A 20,419-nucleotide genomic window follows, 5' to 3' on the forward strand; every position below is an offset into this window, starting at 1 on the left:
CAGCGACCCGAGTTCATTTCTGGGTACTGCCTGTGTGGAGTTTGCAAGTTCTCCCTGTGACTGCGTGGGTTTTCTCCGGGTGCTCCGGTTTCCTCCCACAAGCCAAAAGACTTGCAGGTTGGTAGGTAAATTGGCCATTATAAATTGTCCCTAGTATAGGTAGGTTGCAGGGAAATATAGGGACAGGTGGGGATGTGGTAGGAATATGGAATTAGTGTAGGATTAGTATAAATGGGTGGTTGATGGTCGGCACAGACTCGGTGGGCCGAAGGGCCTGTTTCAGTGCTGTATCTCTAAACTAAACTAAAGGTGGCGCAGCACAGTGGTATACAGTCAGGAGGAGTTGCCCTGGGAGTCCTCAACATCGACTCCCGACCCCATGAAGTGGCATGGCATCAGGTCAAACATGGGCAAGGAAACCTCCTGCTGATTACCAGCTACCACTCTCCCTCAGCCGATGAATCAGTACTCCTCCGTGTTGATCACCACTCGGAGGAAACACTGAGGGTGGCAAGGGCGCAGAATGTACTCTGAGTGGGGGGCTTCAATGTCCATCACCAAGAGCGGCTCAGTAGCACCACTACTGACCGAGTTGGCCAAGTCCTAAAGGACACGGCTGATAGACTGGAAACCAAGAGGGGAAAACATACCTGACCTCGTCCTCACCAATCTGCCTGCCACAAATGCATCTGTCCATGACAGTATTGGCAGTAGTGACCACCGCACAGTCCTTTTGGAGACAAAGTCCCACCTTCACATTGAGGATACCCTCCATTGTGTTGTGTGGCACTACTACTGTGCTAAATGGGATAGATTTCGAACAGATCTAGCAATGCATGAGGCGCTGTGGGCCATCAGCAGCAGCAGAATTGTACTCAACCACAATCTGTAACTTCATAGCCCAGCGTATTCCCCACTCTACTGTTAACATCAAGCCAGGAGACTAACCCTGGTTCAATGAAGAGTGCAGGAGGGCATGCCAGGAGCAGTACCAGGCATACCTCAAAATGAGATGTCAACCTCGTGAAGCTACAACACAGGACTACTTGTGTTCCAAACTGCCTAAGCAGCATGCGATACGCAGAGCTAAGTGATCCCATAACCGACGGATCAGATCTAAGCTCTGCAGGGCTGCCACATCCAGTCGTGAATGGTGATGGACAATTAAACAACTAACTGGAGGAGGTGGCCCCACAAATGATGGGGGAGCCCAGCACATCAGCCAGAAGTGCGGAGTTGATGATCCATCTCAGCCTCCTCCTGAGGTCCACAGTATCAGAGATACCAGTCTTCAGCCAATTTGATTCACTCCACGTGATATCAAGAAACGACTGAAGGCACTGGATACTGCAAGGGCTGTGGGCCCTGACAACATTCCAGCAATAGTACTGAAGATCTGTGCTCTAGGACTTGTCACGTCAAAACACTGGCATCTACCTGGCAATGTGGAAATTTACCCAGTTATGTCCTGTACACAAAAAACAGGACAAATCCAACCCAGCCAATTACCACCCATCAGTCTACTCTCAATCATCAGTAAAGTGATGGAAGGTGTCACTGACAGTGCTATCAAGCAGCACTTGCTTAGCAATAACCTGCTCGCTGATGGGGGTTACCACTGACCAGAAACTGAACTGGAGTAGCCATATAAATACCATGGCTACAAGAGCAGGTCAGAGGCTAGGAACCCTGCGGCGAGTAACTCACCTCCTGACTCCCTTACGCCTGCCTACCATCTATGACAAAGCCGCCCTCTTGATTGGCACCCCATCCACAAACATTCACTCCCTCCACCACCAACGCACAATTGCAGAAGTGTGTACCATCTACAAGATACACTGCAGCAAAGCACCAAGGCTACTCAGGCAGCACCTTCCAAACCCGTGACCTCGACCACCTAGAAGGACAAGGACAACAGATGCGTGGGAACACCACCACCTGCAAGTTCCCCTCCAAGTCACACCATCCGGACTTGGAACTATATCCTTCACTGTCGCTGGGTCATAATCCTGGAACTCCCTTCCTAGTAGCGCCGTGGTGTACCTACCCCACATGGACTGCAGCAGTTCAAGAAGGCAGCTCACCACCACTTCTCATGGGCAATTAGGGATGGGCAACAAGTACTGGCCTGGCCAGCGATGCCCAAAATCCCATGAAAAAACAGATTTTTTAAAAAGTAGCATTGCTATGAGACCGGATGCCCATTCTGTATTTCAAACTGAGACAGATTCAGTCACAATAAGGGATAGACTTGGTAGGCCTCACAAAGGATGATAATGCAAATAAAGAGATCCAGAGACCATTCAAGACTTGAACTGACAGCAAACATTCCCCATTGTGTGACAATGACTGGGCCATCAAGTTGTCTGCAGAGACAACGTACAGAGGGTAGGGTCATATATCTGTAATCAGATTACTATAAACTAATCAAGAAGAGACAATGTACAGAACTTGAGGTTAAACCTGACCAAAGGGTTAAGGTGAACTATAACCTAATAAGGAAGGAAGGAACCCCCAAAGGAGCCATAAATGACAGGTGCTGGGAAAACTCGGCCGCACCGATCCAAGAAACTAACCTGCAGTCAACAGAACACCTCAAGAAAAGACGACAACGCCACAGCAGCTCGGAAGGCAAGGACCGAAGACATTCTATATCCTGTTGTATAACTACCACCGTTGGTTGAGTATTGCTTGTATATTCTTGCTGTACTTAATTAACTCTCTATCTTGATTAAGAAGCCAGAGTTTGTATTTTGTGTGTCAAAAGCTAGTCAACAACCCACCTAAACACACAAAAGTCTTACAGATGTGGACATTACTCAAAAGGACAGCAGTGGGCTGTGCTTCTTGAACCATTGCAGCCCGTGTCGTGAAGGTAATTCCACAGTGTTGGGTAAATAATTCTAGGATTTTTCTCCAGCGATAATGAAGGAACAGCAAGCTGTGTCAATTATATAATCATTATCATAAAGCAGCTTTAAAAGTCTACATGTAGATCAAAAATGTCTGTTGAGCTGCTGCTGTGACTTCACTGTAAGCGCAGTGGAAATCCTGTTTATAGGTGCAAACCAACATATAAATCATTTAGACATTAACTCACTTTGTCCTGATGCAGAGATCAAGTGGAGGAATCAGATCATCTTCCCCTTCCAATGAGCAGCCCTCTGACGCATCTGGAAGACAAGAGTGGTGTGGGGGTGGGGAAGGTTTCACCCCAAGATTATGGTTACGAATTTTGTATACTTAGAGTCATAGAGGGACACAGCACTGAAACAGGCCCTTCGGCCCACCGAGTCTGTGCCGACCATCAACCACCCATTTATACTAATCCTACATGAATCCCATATTCCCTACCACATCCCCACCTTCCCTCAATTCTCCTACCACCTACCTACACTAGGGGCAATTTACAATGGCCAATTTACCTATCAACCTGCAAGTCTTTGGCTGCGGGAGGAAACCGGAGCACCCGGCGGAAACCCACACAGTCACAGGGAGAACTTGCAAACTCCGCACAGGCAGTACCCAGAACTGAACCAAGGTCGCTGGAGCTGTGAGGCTGCGGTGCTAACCACTGCGCCACTGCACAGGCCAGGAATTCAGAGCAGGGCAATGAGAAACTGTAAGAGAAAAGTCGGGTTAATATTTCAGACAGGACCCTTCATCAGAACTTGTGGTACGGGGAATTTTTATATTTGCTGCTTTCGATCCAAATACTGTAATGTTATTAAAAAAAAGTGCAGGAGGCAGTGAATGGGTGATAACAGATCTCTTTCCCTAGTACTGATGAAGGGTCCCACTTGATAATATTAGCCTTTCTCTTCTGTTTTGAGATGCCCATTATATATTTCCAGCATTCATGTGTTTTATTTTTAATCTGCAAGATTGATTGTGTAGATTGGTTCAAAATTAAATTCTCTATGAAGGGCTTTGTTTCTCTATGAGAACTAATTATCAGCAAGAAAATCTGTGATGACCTGTTTGAGTTGCGTGAACTGTTCCAACATAATCAGGGGAGAAATCAGAATCAGGAAACAAATGTGCGGCAGAAATCCGCTGTTATGTGAATTTATGTCATGTTGCAGTAAACAAAAGACAGCCTCCCGAGAACATGCCTAATTTCTTCCAGCGGCTTTGGCCATTATTGTTTCTGGGAGTCGGGCTGTTGGCAGCAATCTTCAAAGTGAACCAGTAATTAGGTGGTGACCTTGGTCGTAACTAATCTTAGGCACAGGCCTTTACATCTAGAGACCTCAATCTATTGACAGTATGACGTGACTGATGCTCAAAAAAAACTTGAGGAAGGCATATGGGATACTTGCCTTTATTAGCCGAGGCATAGAATATAAGGGAGGTTATGATGGAACTATATAATACGCTAGTTAGGCCACAGCTGGAGTACTGTGTACAGTTCTGGGCACCACACTATCGGAAGGATGTGATTGCACTGGAGAGGGATCAGAGGAGATTCACCAGGATGTCACTGGGCTGGAGCATTTCAGCTATAAAGAGAGACTGAAAAGGCTAGGGTTGTTTTCCTTAGAGCAGAGAAGGCTGAAGGAGAACATGATTGACGTATATAAAATTATGAGGGGCATTGATAGGTTAGATAGGAAGAAACATTTTCCCTTAGCGGAGGGGTCAATAACGAGGGGGCATAGATATAGGGTAAGGGGCAGGAGGCTTAGGGGGATTTGAGGGAAAAAAATTTCACCCAGCGGGTGGTTGGAATCTGGAACGCACTGCACGAAGAGGTGGTGGAGGCAGGAACCCTCACAACATTTAAGAAGTATTTATATAAGCACTTAAAATGCCATAGCATACAAGGCTACGGGCCAAGTGCAGGAATATGGGATCAGAATAGTTGGGTGCTGTATGGCCGACACAGACACGATGGGCCGAAGAGCCTGTTTCTGTACTGTATAACTCTATGACTCTATATCATGCCTTTAATATAGTAAAAATGTCCCAAGTCACTTCAAAGGAGCATTATCAAATAAAATTTTGATACTAAGCTACATAAGGAGGTATTAGGGCAGATGATCAAAGCTTCTTCAAAGAGGTAGGTTTTAAGGAACATTTTAAAGCAAAAGAGAGGTACAGAGGCGGAGAGGTTCAGGGAGAGAATTCCAGAGTTTAGGGCTTTGGCAGCTGAAGGAACGGTCACCAATGGCAGAGCGATTAAAAACGGGGATGCTCAAGAGACCAAAATTGGAGGAGTGCAGATATCTTGAGGATTACAGAGATAAGGAGCAGCGAGGCCGTGGAGTGGCTACTACTGAAAAGTGATCATGTTTGATCAACACTAATCCCAAATCCACAGACACAGGTAAGAAACAGAATGCTCATGTGAAGGGGGTTCAGTGGGGATTCGGCGTTGCCTCTCTAGCCATTCTTTCCATTCACCCTCTCAGTTACTACTGTCATCATGTGTTCTCAGCCTTGATTCCCTCCTTCCTTTGCTTTCTTCCTCCCCCACACTTTCTTGCAAAATGCAGCATTGTCATCCCTGTGAACCTCACAACCTTTTTCTTTTAAATAGAATCTCCTACTTAAGCGGGGGAAATTTAAACACGTGAAGAGGTACATTTACATTTCCCAGGTGAATTATGTAAACACTCAAAAAAATTCTGCAAGTAAATCATGGGTTTGACAAATATCTCCTTCCAAGGGTTGCTTACGCTGGCAGTTTTTCAGCTTGTGCATGGCTTTATCCCTTTCTACTTTTCATGTTTTTATTGATGGCCATTAGGTCATAGCTGGAACCTTACAAGCTGCTTCATGTGACTTGAGGATGAATGGCCCTGGTCTGCCTTTAAAGATTTGATGGATTTGGACAATAATTGAGTTGGTCCAATCTGGTTTTTATGACTTTTACAGGGTGTAATTTCCCCTGTGAGCTATTTTTACTGAGCTGGTTAACATGCCTATATTACACTGCTGTCTGCGCAACTGTCGTACAGTTGGTTATCCATTTATTTTTTGACCGCCTGCATCAAAGTAGTGCAGCCAGGAATGTCATGCAAAGATGCACAGAGAGAATGAAGGGTCCTAAATTCTGAGGTTTCCTTTGCTTCTACTTTGGAATTTGTAGCAATCTTTTTCCTTAGCTTAGGGATATTCCTGAACTCTGGCAACTTGGCCCTCAAAGTTTTGGCGACTCATAATTCTCCCTTGCTGATTTGCCCTATTTCAATTTCGTGGGTCGAGACATTGTTTCATGGTGGTAAAATGCTATATCAAAACACTTGTTCATATAATTTGTTCATATCTCCGTTACCTAGCTACTGACTCCAATTCTCTCCCTGGCAACAGTCTGAGATTAAGTCAGTCTGTTCACAACCTTGGTGTCACATTTGACCCCGAGATGAGCTTCTGACCGCACATTCGTACCATCACTAAGACTGCCTATTTCCACCTCTGAACGCGCCCGACTTCGTCTCCGTCTCAGCTCACCTGCTGCTGAAACCCTCATTCATGCCGTCATCACCTTTAGACTTGACTATTCCAACGCACTCCTAGCTGGTCTCCCACATTCTACTCTCCATAAACTTGAGGTTATCCAAAGCTTTGCTGCCCTTGTCTTTACTTGCAACAAGTCCCCTATCACTCCTGTGCTCACTGACCTACACTGACTTCCGGTCAAGCAATGTCTTGATTTTATAATTCTCATCCTTGTTTTCAAATCCCTCAATGGCCTGGGCCCTCCCTATCTCTGTAACCTCTTCCAGCCCCACAAACCTCCAAGGTATCTGCACTTTTCTAATTCTGGACTCTTGAGCATCCCCGACTTTAATCACTCCACCACTGGTGGCCGCACCTTCAGTTGCCTAGGCCCAAAGCTTTGGAATACCCTCCCTGCTCAGAGTCAACATGGTTTTGTGAAAGGGAAATCATGTTTAACCAATTTATTGGAGTTCTTTGAGGGAGTAACATGTGCTGTGGATGAAGGGGAATCGGTGGATGTATTGTACTTAGATTTCCAGAAGGCATTTGATAAGGTTATTGCAGAAAATAAAAGCTCATGGTGTAGGGGGTAACATATTGGCATGGATAGAAGATTGGCTAGCTAACAGGAAACAGAGAGTAGGCATAAATGTGTCATTTTCTGGTTGGCAAGATGTAACGAGTGGTGTGCCACAGGGATCTGTGCTGGGCCTCAACTTTTTACAATTTATATAAATGACTTAGATGAAGGGACCGAAGGTAGGGTTGCTAAATTTGCTGATAACACAAGATAGGTAGGAAAGTAACTTGTGAAAAGGACATAAGGATAAAGGGATACAGATAGGTTAATTGAGTGGGCAAAGACCTGGCAAATGGAGTATAATGTGGGAAAATGTGAAATTGTCCATTTTGGCAGGAAGAATAAAAAAGCATATTATCTAAATGGTGAGAGATTGCAGAGCTCTGAGATGCAGAGGGATCGCAAAAAGTTAGTATGCAGGTACAGCACATTATCAGGAAAGCTAGGAATGTTATCGTTTATCGTGAGGGGAATTGAATACAAAAGTAGGGAGGATATGCTTCAGCTATACAGGGCATTGGTAAGACCACATCTGGAGTACTGTGTACAGTACTGGTCTCCTTATTTAAGGAAGGATGTAAATATGTTGGAGACAGTTCAGAGAAGGTAGAATACCTGGAGTGGGCGGGCTGTCTTATGAGGAAAGATTGGACAAGCTAGGCTTGTACCCACTGAAATTTATAAGAGTAAGAGGCAACTTGATTGAAACATATAAGATCCAGAAAGTCATGGAGCAAAGGCAAACGCTAAGCTGATGGTATGCTGAAAGGGTGTTAATTGATCGAAAAGTGAACAGCCTTGGCCAAAAACACAAATATGAAAAAACATGAATGAAACAACCTAAAACAAAATAAACAAAGAAAAAAGAAAAAAATAACTAAAAATAAAAAGGGGGGCCCATCATGCTCTGAAATTATTGAACTCAATGTTTTGTCCGCAGGCTGTAGCGTGCCTCATCGGTAAATGACAAGCTGTTCCTTGAGCTTAATTAGTGATTAATTAGGTGGTTAGTTAGAACTGGTAATTACTGTCAGCAGGGGCTGACTCAGGTGTTTGGAACTTTTGTGAGTATAAACATAGGAGGCCTTAGCTAACGCATGGAGTAGCACAAAGTCCAGTCGTACGGAGTACTGCTTCTACAGAGCTTTAAACTTAGGGAATTTGTTAAGTGCGGGAATAAGTGCTGGCATTTGAAAAACACAAGAAGTAGTCTGAGAGTGTGGGAGACAAGAAAACCTGAGAGCTGAGATCTAGAGGCATTAATTAAAATTAATAGTTTAAACAAGGTACAAACTAGATTCTAAAGGAGGAAAGAAAGTTTTCTTTTCCAAGAACTTGAATGGGCAGCTGAGACCTGTTGCTTGCAATTCCTGGACTATGTGGGAACTACAGTACACTTCATGTATCTTGGAGGATCACGTGTGTAGGAAGTGTCTCCAGCTGCTTGAGTTCAAGCTCAGGGTTTCCGAACTCGAGAGGCCGTTGGGAGTCACTGCGGAGCACCATAGAGGCTGAGAGTTTCCTGTTTCATATGTTCCAGGAGGTGCCCACCCCACAGGCAGAGTGTGTTCATGATAGTAGATGGGTGGCCAGCTGGAAGAGTAGGAAGAGACAGGAAGTGCAGGAGTCTTCAGGATATGTGCACATACCTGAAGACTCCTACACTTCCTGTCTCTTCCTACACAAATTGGCGCTCAACACTGGAGCGATGATACCTTGAAGGAGGGCAGTCCAGACCATGGCACCAATAGACAAGGGATTTCACAGGAGGGAACCACAAACTGTAAAAATGTAGTCGTTACAGGAGATTCCATAGTTAGGGGGACAGACAGGCATTTCTGTAATCATCATCATGAGTCACGCATGGTGTGTTGCCTCCCTGGTGCCAGGATAAAGGATATCATGAGGAGGGTGTAGAATATTCTGCAGGGGAAATGAGGCAGAAGTGGTACACATCGGTACAAATGACATAGAAAGGGCTGGTATTGAGATCCTAAGGCAAGATCTTCAGGAGCTAGCAAGTTAAAATAACAGAACCCCGAAATAGTAATCTCTGGATTACTCCCAGTGCCACATGCCAGAGAGAGTACGAATTAGGAAGATAGGGAGGATCCTTGAGGCATGGTGCAGGAGGGAGGGCTTCAGATTCTTGGGGCACTGGGACCAGTTCTGGGGCAGGAGGCACCTATTCAAAAAGAACAAGGTGTACCTCAACAGGACAGGGACCAATGTCTTCTCAGGGAAGTCCACTAGTGTGGCTGGGAGGGTTTAAACTAACCAGGCAAGTGTGTGGGCACTAGTATCTACAAGCAGAAAAGAGCAATAAGGTGCATAAAGGAGTAAGCATGCTGGATAGAAATACGAACAAGAAATGCTGGAAATACTCAGCAGGTCTGGCAGCATCTGTGGACAGAGAAACAGAGTTAATGTTTCAGAGCAGTGATCCTTCATCAAAACTGGCAAATATTAGAAATGTAATAGGTTTTAAGCAAGTAAAGTGAGGGGCAAGAGATAACAGAAGAGGTGTTGAAAGAACGAGGTAACAGAGAATAACTGACCAGAAGGTCATGGAGCAAAGGCAAACGGTATGTTAATGGTGTGATGAAAGACAAAGGATTAGTACAGAGAGGGCGTTAATTGACAGAAAAAAGAACAGCCCTGGCCCCAAGCACGAACATGAAAAATAGGGGGGAAGCGCAGTAGAAACAAACTAAACAAACAAAAATAAAATAAACAAATAAAAAAGAAAAAAGAAAAAGAAAAATTAAAAGGGGGCCTGTCATGCTCTGAAATTATTGAACTCAATGTTCAGTCCGGCAGGTTGTAGTGTGCCTAATCGGTAAATGAGGTGCTGTTCCTCAAGCTTGTATTGATGCTCACTGAAACACTGCAGCAATCCCAGGACAGAGATGCGGGCATGAGAGCAGGGGGGTGTGTTGAAATGGCCAGCAACCGGAAGCTCGGGGTCATGCTTTCGGACTAAGCGGAGGTGTTCCGCAAAGCAGTCACCCAATCTGCATTTGGTCTCCCCAATGTGGAGGAGACCGCATTGTGAGCAGTGACTACAATATACCAAATTGAAAAAAGTACAAGTAAATCGCTGCTTCACTTGAAAGGAATGTTTGGTGCCTGGGATAGTGAGGAGAGAGGAGGTAAATGGGCAGGTATTACACCTCCTGAGATTGCAGGGGAAGGTGTCGTGGGAAGGGAACAAGGTGGTGGAGGAGTGGACCAGGGTGTCGTGGAGGGAACGATCCCTTCGGAATGCTGACAGAGGAGGGGAGGGGAAGATGCGTTTGGTAGTGGCATCATACTGGAGGTGGAGGAAATGGCGGAGGATGATCATTTAGATGTAGAGGCTGGTGGGGTGGAAAGTGAGGACAAGGGGAACCCTGTCGTGGTTCTGGGAGGGAGGGTAAGGGGGGCGGGTAGAGGTGCGGAAAATGGGCCAGACACGGTTGTGGTCCCTATCAACCACGGTGGGGAGGAATCCTCGGTTGAGAAAAAAGGAAGACATATCAGAGGCGCTGTCGTGGAAGGTTGCATCATCAGAGCAGATGCGTCAGAGATGGAGAATCTAGGAGAATGGAATGGAGTCCTTACAGGAGGCAGGGTGTGAAGAAGTGTAGTTGAGGTAGCTGTGGGAGTCAGTGGGCTTATTATGAATATTAGTAGACAGCCTATCCCCAGAGATGGAGACAGAGAAGTCGAGGAAGGGAAGGGAAGTGTCGGAGATGGACCATGTAAAGGTGAGAGAAGGGTGGAAATTAGAAGCAAAATTGATGAAGTTTTCCAGTTCCAGGCAAGAGCAGGAAACGGCACCGATACAGTCATCAATGTACCGGAAAAAGAGCTGGGGGAGGGGGCCTGAGTAGGACTGGAACAAGGAATGTTCGACATATCCCACAAAAAAACAGGCATAACTAGAACCCATGAGGGTACCTATAGCAACACCTTTTACTTGAAGGAAGTGAGTGGAGTTGATGGAGAAGTTGTTCAATGTGAGAACAAGTTCAGCCAGGCGGAGGAGGGTGGTGGTGGATGGGGACTGGTTGGGCCTCTGTTCAAGGAAGAAGCGGAGAGCCCTCAAACCGTCCTGGTGGGGGAATGGAGGTGTAGAGAGATTGGACGTCCATAGTGAAGAGGAGGCGGTTCGGGCCAGGAAACCAGAAATTGTCAAAATGACGTAGGGCGTCAGAAGAGTCACGGATGTCGGTGGAAGAGACTGGATCAGGGTAGAAAAGATAGAGTCAAGATAAGAAGTAAGTTCAGTGGGACAGGAACAGGCTGAAACAATGGGTCTGCCAGGACAGTCCTGTTTGTGGATTTTGGGAAGGAGGTAGAAGCGGGCTGTCCGGGGTTGCGGTACTATGAGGTTGGAAGCTGTAGAGGGAAAATCTCCAGAGAAGATGAGGTCAGTAACAGTCCTGTGGACAGTAGCTTGATGTTCGGTGGTGGGGGTCATGGTCCGGGTTAAGTAGGAAGAAGTGTCTGAGAGTTGGCACTGAGCCTCTGCAAGGTAGAGGTCGGTACGCCAGACAGAATGTTGGATAGTAGTAGTTCCATATTAGATAGGAGGAAACTAAGAAGGGCTACCAGGAATACAAAGACAAGTTTACAATGCATGTACGTAAACACACAAAGCACAATGCTAGAAGCACCAATAGCCATGTGGGAATATAATGTTGTGGCAATATTGGAAATGTGGCTTAAAAATGATGATGCCTGGATGCTTAATAATCAAGGGATATAAAGAAGGGAGAAAGGGAGGTGGGGTGGCAGTACTGATTGGGGAAAACACTGTAATGCTGGAAAGAGAGAATATCCTTGAGGAGGCAAGAGTAGAGTCGATTTGGTTAGAGTTGAGAAGCAAAAAGGGCATGATAACGCTACTGGGGGTATTCTATAGGCCTCCAAATGGTGAGTGAGAGATAGAGGAGCAAATCTGCAGGGAAATCACAGAGATGTCCAAGAACTCTAGAATGGTGATATTGGGGGACTTTAGTTACCCAACTATTGATTAAGATAAAGGGTCAGGAGGGGAGGAATTTCTGAAATGTGTTCAGGAGAACTTCGCTGACCAATATGTTCTCAGTCCAACGAGGAAGGTGGCATTGTTGGATCTGTCGCTGAGGAATGAGGTGGGCCAAGTGGACGAAGTCTCTGGGAGAACACGTGGGTAAGAGTGATCATTTTATCTTTAAGGAAGAGATGTTGCAATCACAGGCTAGGTACAGTCCAACAAGAGGGAAAGGTCGAGGGACCAAAGCCAGGGCTCCTTGGATGACAAGGGACATAGAGAATATGATGAAACAATAAAAAAAAGAGGGTGTATGATGCAAGTCAGATGAATTCTTCAAGCAAGAACTGGACCAAATACAATAAGTTGAGAGGGGAACTGAAGAGGAAAATAAGACTGGCAAAGAGAGAATATGAGAATAGAATGGCAGTTAACACGACTGGGAACCCAAAAATCTTTTATCTGCATGTAAATAGAAAAAAAAAAGAAAAAACAAAGTAAGATAAAGGCTGAAGTCTAAAAGGGATGAAGAAGGTGATATATGCTTGGAGGTGCAGCGTAAGGCTAGAATACTTAATAAGTGCTTTGTTTACTAAGGAAGAGGATGCTGACAAAATATCAGTAGAAGCAGAGATGTTAGAGGTAATGAACGGGGTGAAAACTGATAGCCAACCTTTCCAATACATTCTGCTCTATGTGTAGAGTAGTTAAGTCACTTGGTCTGGATGACTTGCATTCCAGGTTGCTAAAGAAAGCCGGGGTGGAGATAGTGGAAGGGCTTTCCATAATCTTGCAATCATATCTAGATATAAGGGAGGTGCCAGAGGATTGGAGTATGGCAAATGTGACACCCTTGTTCAAGAATGGGTGTAAGGACATTCCTAGTAACACAAGCTGGTCAGCTTAACATCAGTGGTGGGTAAGGTTTTAGAAACAATCAGGAAAATATTAGCAGGCACTAGGAGAGGGCCAGAGAGCCAGCATAGATTTGTAAAAGGCAGATGCTGTTTTACTAATCTAATTTTGTTTTTGATTACGTAACAGAGAAGGTTGATAAACGGAAAGCAATGGATGTTGTTTGTATGTATTTTATGCCTTTGATAAAGTACCACAAATAGGCTGGTTAACAAAATTGAGGCTGATGGAATAGGAGGGTCAGCGTCAGCTTGAATAAAAAATTGGCTTAAGGACAGAAAACAGCGAGTCATGATAAATGGGTGTTTTTCAGACTGCAGGATGGTAGACAACGATGGTCCCCAAGGGTCAGTGCTGGAACCATTATTTTTTTGATAGATATAAATGACTTAGATATCGGAATACAGAGTAAAATTTCAAAATTTGCCGATGACAGCAAATTTGAGGTGTGGCAAAGATCAATCCACTGCAACAGGACATAAGCTAGCAGAATGGGTACACAAGCGGCAGATGGAATTTAATACAAAAAAGCGTGTAGTGATAGAGTTTGACAGAAGGGATAGGGAGAGGCAATATAGCCTTGGTTGCACAGTACTAAAGAGTGTACAGGGACAGAGGGATCTGGGGGTTCAAATGCATAGAGCATTGAAGGTGCAAGACATATTGAGAGAGTAGTTAGCAAAGCATATGGGATCTTGGGCTTCATAAATATAGAGTACAAAAGCAGGGAAGTTACGCTGAACTTTTATAAAGCTCTGCTGGAGTATTGTGTCCAGTTCTGGTCACCATAGGTCATCAGGTCCTTGAGAGGGTGCTGAGGAGATTTACCAGAACAATTCCAGGAAATGGGAATTCAGCTACAAGGTTAGGTTGGAAAAGCTGGGGCTGTTCTCCTTGGAGCAGAGGAGGTTGAGGGGAGATGTTATTGACAGGTTTAGATAAGGTCAACAAAGAAAATCTGTTCCCATTAACTGATGGTACAAGGACTAGGAGGCAGATTTAAGGTTTTGGCAAGAGATATTGTGGGAGGGAGGAAGTGAGCAAGAACTTTTTTTTACTCAGCAAGTGGTAATGACATGGAACTTGCTGCCTACAAGGGTGATGTAGAGACGATCGATGATTTCAAAAGGAAATAGGCACTTGAGGGAAATAAACTAGCGGGGCTACGGGGATAGAGCAGCGGAATGGAACTGACTGGATTGCTCTAGAGAGCCAGCATGGATTTCAACAGATCAAACGGCCTCCTTCTGCACCATAATTACTTTATGACTGTAAAAACAGCACAGGAACAGGCATAGGCCATTCAGTTCTCAGGCCTGTTCCACCACGCTATTAAATCATAGCTGATCTGAATCTTAACTTTATAGCCCTTGGTTCCATTACCGTTAATACCCTTGCCTAACAAAAACCTAACAAACTCAGTTTTGAAATTTCAACCGATCCCCAGCCTCAACAGCTCATTGGGAAAGAGTTCCAGATTTCCACTACCCTTTGTGTGAGGAAATGCTTCCCGACATTGTTCCCGGACAACCCAGCACTTTATAAAGATTATGCCCCCTTGTTACGAACTCACCGTTGACCCTCCCAGATGAAATAGCTTCTATCTACCCTATCAACTCCTTTACTCATCTTAAACATCTCAATCAGATCACCTCTTAATCTCTGTACTCAGGAATACAAGCCTGTGCAAGGTATCCTCATTTGATTCAGATTTAGAGATACAGCACTGAAACAGGCCCTTCGGCCCACCGAGTCTGTGCCGACCATTACCCACCCATTTATACTAATCCTACACTAATCCCATATTCCTACCACATCCCCACCTGTCCCGATATTCCCCTACCACCTACCTATACTAGTGGCAATTTATAATGGCCAATTCACCTATCAACCTGCAAGTCTTTTGGCTGTGGGAGGAAACCGGAGCAGCCGGGAGGAAACCCACGCAGACACAGGGAGAACTTGCAAACTCCACACAGGCAGTACCCAGAATTGAACACGGGTCGCTGGAGCTGTGAGGCTGCGGTGCGAACCACTGTGCCGCCCAAATCGTAATTTAATTATATTAGCGCTAGTATCATTCTAGTGAATCTGCACCATCCCACCCCCACCTCCCCAATCACTAGTCCCTCACTAACAGGAATACTTTAAAATTGTCATTTCATAGGTTACCCACCGATTGTGAGTCGAATTTCATCCTGTTGATTAGCCAGGCCATCATAGTAATACAGATCAAACCTTCTCTCAAATTTCCAGTCACTCATCAACTCCTTCTTCAAGCAGAACAAGACGCTGAAGTGGCTCTCACTGCACACCACCCAGACAGGAAACTTGGGAGTTTTCAGGAAGGATCCCACCTGGAAAAGAGAAAGATCCATTTTTTCAGAGATAAATATAATTTGAGTAAAGATAGTTAAATGACCTGGCCAATATTTATCCCTCAACTTAAGATCAATAAAATAAATTATCTGATCCATACTAAACTGCTATTTGTGGGACCTTGCTGTATGCAAATTGATTGCCATGTTTCCTACATCATAACCATTCCTCAGCATTAAAATCTCTCACATTTTCTACATTGCATTAGTGATTACACTTAGAAGTAAAAGTACTTCATTGACTGTAAAGCGTTTTGAGACGTGAAAGGAACTTTATAAATAAAGGAGCTTTATTTTCTTTTCAAGTCACTTCTCTATAGCGTGATGATTAAATTCAACATACTGACCCCCAGGGAGTTTAGTTTCCTCCAATAGTGCACTGATTGATATGTTGGTTTCAAAGTTCTGTTGTGATTCAACAGTGTCAGTTTAAGACGGGTTAACAACTACATGAACAGTGTACAATGAAAATTACACCTTGAAGAGATCTTCAGGCATCATCTTCTCCCTTCTAACTTTTCAATACCCCTCCAAGTTTCTCTCCCTGGCTACCAAAAGTTTCACACATTAACAACCAAAACATTAGTCCCATCACTCCTGTGCTCGTTAATATACATTGGCTGCCAATCTAGCAAAACCTTGATTTTAAAATACTCATCCTCACTTTCAAATCCCTCCATAGCCTTGCCTCTCCCAACCTCTAGAACCTCCTCCAGCTCTACTATGAAAGAAGCAGTGCAAACCTGATGGGCCAAATTGCCTCCTTTATGCTGAAAAATTCTATGATTATAAGCCTCGAAGATCTCTGCTTTCTTCCAATTTTGGCCTCTTGAGCACCCCTCATTAGTTGGCAAATCCTATATCCATCAATTCCTGGTTTTCCCAGAGATGAGGCTCTGCCTTTTCGGAGTTTTCAGATTTCAATAAGCAATATTCTCCAAATAAATGAAACTTCTTTTAACCCAAGAACAAGGGTACTGACCTGCATAACAATTTATCTATTGACTGTAACCAGGATTATTCTAAATGGGACTAAAATCTGAAGGATATTTGTGTATGGAAGGTTGAGGGTTGAGCTGATAGAGGTGCTTAAAATGTTAAAAAGGATTCAATAGAGTAGATACAGAGAAACTATTTCCTCTGGTAGAGGAATCACAAACAACTGGACATAATCTTAAAATTAGAGCTAGGCCATTCAGGAGGAAAATTACAAAGTACTTGGACACAAAGGGTACTGGAAATCTGAAGTTCTCTGCCCCAAAGGCTGTGGATGCTGGGGTCAACTGAAGATTGATAGATTTCTCTCAGATAAGGGTATCAGGGGAAAATGGAGCAAAGACAAGTAAATTTGGTTGAGGAACAGTGCAGATCAGGTGTGATTTAATTGAATGGTGGAGCAGGCTAATGACCTACTCCTGCTTCTATTTGCATTCTACTGATTGTGTTCAAAGCATTTCAGGAACAATATCTTCAAATTGCTCCGACTATTGCATTCCCTGCCTTCCTGTTCTGATTTTCCCCTCCTTTTCTGAAGGCATTGACTTCTTGATGGAAGTATGGTTCCATTGATGCTAGCAACCCTACTGTACCTCGCCAAAGTGGCAAGTGAACCCAGACTATGAAAAAGATTCTTCCATTAAAACATCACAACTGAGCCCGCTTATGGTCTTAACCAATAGTTGCATAATGGGCAGAATGGCTTTCCATGCTGCATCATTTTAGGATTCAGGCACCCACTAATTAAGAGATAATGGGAAGAAAAGGACATGGCTAAGGACAGAGAGAAAAGTGAGCAAAGCTCACGGAACTGCTAATGAGAGAGAGAGAGAGAGAGGAGTGACATTCAAAAAGCAGCCGGTATTAAATCACACTCCCATCGCTACCCCTCCCCTGCTTATCCACCTGACTGGCCAATCTGAAACTTACTGATAAAATAAAACTGTTGGTTTCCACTAATTCTCACCAGATTTGTCGCCTTTACTGCAGTAAGTGGGAGACTTAGGACAATGGCATTGACAGACGAACTGCTGAAAGGTGAGATGACAACAACACTGTACAATGATGGCAATTGATTTGCTGCTACATAAAACTTGGCTTCAATGTTGAGAAGCTGCGCTTTGATGCAATGCTGGTGTGGAGAGTCAGTCACTCATTGGATAAGCTCACGGCTCCATCCAGGTGGTGCTGCTCCCCCTAAATGAGGTTAGAATTCTTCTTCCTTCCACTTTACAGAACTAAAAGGTGCAGCAGACAGACTGGTGGTGTGATTGTGTCACAGACCCTTGTTTACAGATGTAGGGAACAGACACAGATTGCACTCTGTCAAGTAGAGTGGATTTGCTCTCAGCGCCACAGCGAGAAGTTGCTGGATTCCCTCTGCAGCTGCTAACTGTTACAAGTCCACATCTCCCTCAACCAGCTACACTGCACTTCCAGGTAACGTCCTTCAATGATCACAGTGGTTCTGGCACGATTCACAGTCACTGAAACGTGGTGTTGCTCTCCTCTTGCTTTCACCCAGTTTACTGAGATTTTCCCAGTCTAGGGTGTTGCTGCCCGCTGTCCCACTTCATCTCAATACCTCTTCCACATACCAGGCCCTAGGCTGTGCCCCTTGCTGCCTCTCTCACCTAGTCCATGCAAAAGCCTGCTTGTTGCCACCTCCAAAATATTACTTATATATCTGCGTATGTATATATTTTAATTAATTTAATCATTCACAGGGTGTGGGCATAGCTGGCATTGGGTACAAAAGCCGGGATGTTATGCTGGACTTTTATAAAGCTCTGGTTAGGCCCCAACTGGAATACTGTGGCCAATTTTGGTCACCACACATCAGGATGTAAGGGTCGTTGAGAGGGTGCAGAGGAGATTTACCAGAATGGTTCCAGGGATGGAGGATTTTAGTTACAAGGTTAGCTGGAAAAGTTGGGTTTGTTCTCCTTAGAACAAAGGAGATTGAGGGGAGATTTAATAGAAGTGTACAAGATTATGACAGGCTTAGATAAGTTAGACAAGGAAAAACTGTTCCCATGAACTAATGGTATAAGAACTAAGGGACACAGTATGAAGGTTTTGGGCAAAAGATGCAGGAGAATATAAGGAAGCACCTTTTTACGCAGCTGGTGGTAGTGCCCTGGAACTCGCTGCCCACAAGGGTGGTGAAAGCAGAGACAGTCAATGATTGCAAGAGGAGGTTGGATGAGAGAAATAGACTTGCAGGGCTACAGGGATCAAGCCGGGGTGTGGGAATGACAAAATAGCTCCATAGAGAGCCGGCATGGACTAGATTGGCCGACTGGCCTCCTTCTGTGCCATAAATGACTATGACTCTATTGTCTGCTTACAAACAGCAATCCCAACTCTACCATCCTCTATCAACCTGCTCACCTAGCATACCTATTTCTAGATAACCTTCCCAATCTTTCCTGCTCACCTCACCCATCACTGCCCCTTTTAACTCTGCCAGCAGACCAACTGGCTCTTTCCACATTTCCTTCCAGGATGTTTGTTCACTCAAGGCTGCCCATGACCTTCTTGTGTATTAATTGCATTGACATCCTGGCTTTGACTGAAACCTAACTCATAGGTGGCGACACCGTTGACCCTTACTAAAGCCTCTCTACTTGGCTATACTTTCCACCATCTGGTGCACCAAAACCAGTGGGCTGAGGGCATATATCTTATAGATACTCTAGTGCTGATACAACGAGAGCAATCCAATTAGATGCAATAAAAAGTGCTGAGCAGTGGGATCTGAGGGCACATACCTTGCAGATACTATAGTGTTCAAACAGTGACAGCAGTCCTATGTCACTGCGTCCTGAAACTCCTTTGAGGATTGTGATGTTGCCATTGCCAGAATCCAGCTCCACGACATCATTGAAAACATTGGAGACAGCCTTGCCAGTCAACAACAGATTCACGAGTTCCTGTGAGAGGAAGATAACAAATTTCTTATATTTCTTTTATTCCCAAATGCCAGCTGTGGCTCAGTGGTGCACTTTCTTCTCTGTGTCAGAGGTCAGGGGTTCAAGCCCCACTCTCGCGATCTGTGCACCTAATCTAGGCTGACATTCCAGTGTAGTACTCAGGGAGGGTTGCACCATTGCAGGTGCCTTCTTTCAGATCAGATGTTAAACTGAGGCTCAGTTGCCTGCTGGGCATCACAACAAAGACCAGCAGGGGTGAACTAGCCAACATTTATCTCTCAACCAACACCACTAAAAAAGAGATCATCTGTTTATTCATTGCAGTGTTTGCAAATTGGCAGCTGTATTAGCCAATATTAGAACAGAGATCAAACTCAAAAGGTTCTCGCTGACTTTGCTTCTCTCTCCACAGATGCTGAGTATTTCCAGCACTTTTTGTTTTTATTTCAGATTTCCAGCATCTGCAGTATTTTGCTTTTACTCGAAAGGTTCTCAGTTGCTGTAAAGCTTTGGTGCATCCTGAGGACGTGAAATGTACTAAAAATAACAAGCTCTTTTTATTCTGTTTAAAGAATAAATATCACATCAGTCAAACATGTAAGGGTACTTAACATAATCCACTGCTTTTGGAGAGTAACAACTTTTGTTATGTAGGAAGAGAGACTTGGATTTATATAGCACCTTTCATGATCTCAGGACATCAGCCAATGAAGTATTTTGGAAGTGCTGCCACTGCTGTAATGCAGGAAATGCACAACCAATCTGCACACAGCAAGCTGCCACATACAGCAATACTGTGATAAATGACCGGGTCATCTGTTTTTGTTTCTTTTAATGATATTGGTCGAGAGATAAATATCGACCAAGTCACAAGAGAGAACTCACCTCAGACAGCCGTTCTGGATCATCAATTCCCACGAGCTGCTGTGCACTGAATGATTTGTTTTTTGGTGGTGTTTATTGAGGCATCAGCAGAACTTCCCAGCCTTCATCAAAAAGTGCAGTAGGGTACTTCACCTGAACAAACTCGGTTTAACATCTCATCCTAAGGACTGTACCTCTGGTAACGTTGTGTAGCTATGAAGTGTCAGCTTGGGTTATCTGCTCAACTCCGGAAGCAAGGCTTGATCACATACATTCTTGCCCA

At 44.5% G+C, this 20,419-nt stretch overlaps 1 protein-coding gene across 2 annotated transcripts in view; it reads right to left on the bottom strand.

Moving 5' to 3' along the window:
* mindy4 (MINDY lysine 48 deubiquitinase 4) overlaps nt 1-20,419 on the bottom strand; it is a 305,544-nt gene that overhangs the window by 23,113 nt on the left and 262,012 nt on the right. For both annotated transcript variants that reach the window (XM_068015668.1, XM_068015679.1), the window contains 3 exons: nt 19,111-19,272; nt 15,139-15,319; nt 3,101-3,173 (listed from right to left, as the gene is read on the bottom strand). In XM_068015668.1, the coding sequence (XP_067871769.1) occupies nt 3,101-3,173; nt 15,139-15,319; nt 19,111-19,272 (416 nt within the window). The remainder of the gene's footprint in view (nt 1-3,100; nt 3,174-15,138; nt 15,320-19,110; nt 19,273-20,419) is intronic.

Source organism: Heterodontus francisci, chromosome 2 (genome assembly GCF_036365525.1).
Source record: "Heterodontus francisci isolate sHetFra1 chromosome 2, sHetFra1.hap1, whole genome shotgun sequence".
In the NCBI taxonomy this organism is placed as follows: domain Eukaryota; kingdom Metazoa; phylum Chordata; class Chondrichthyes; order Heterodontiformes; family Heterodontidae; genus Heterodontus; species Heterodontus francisci.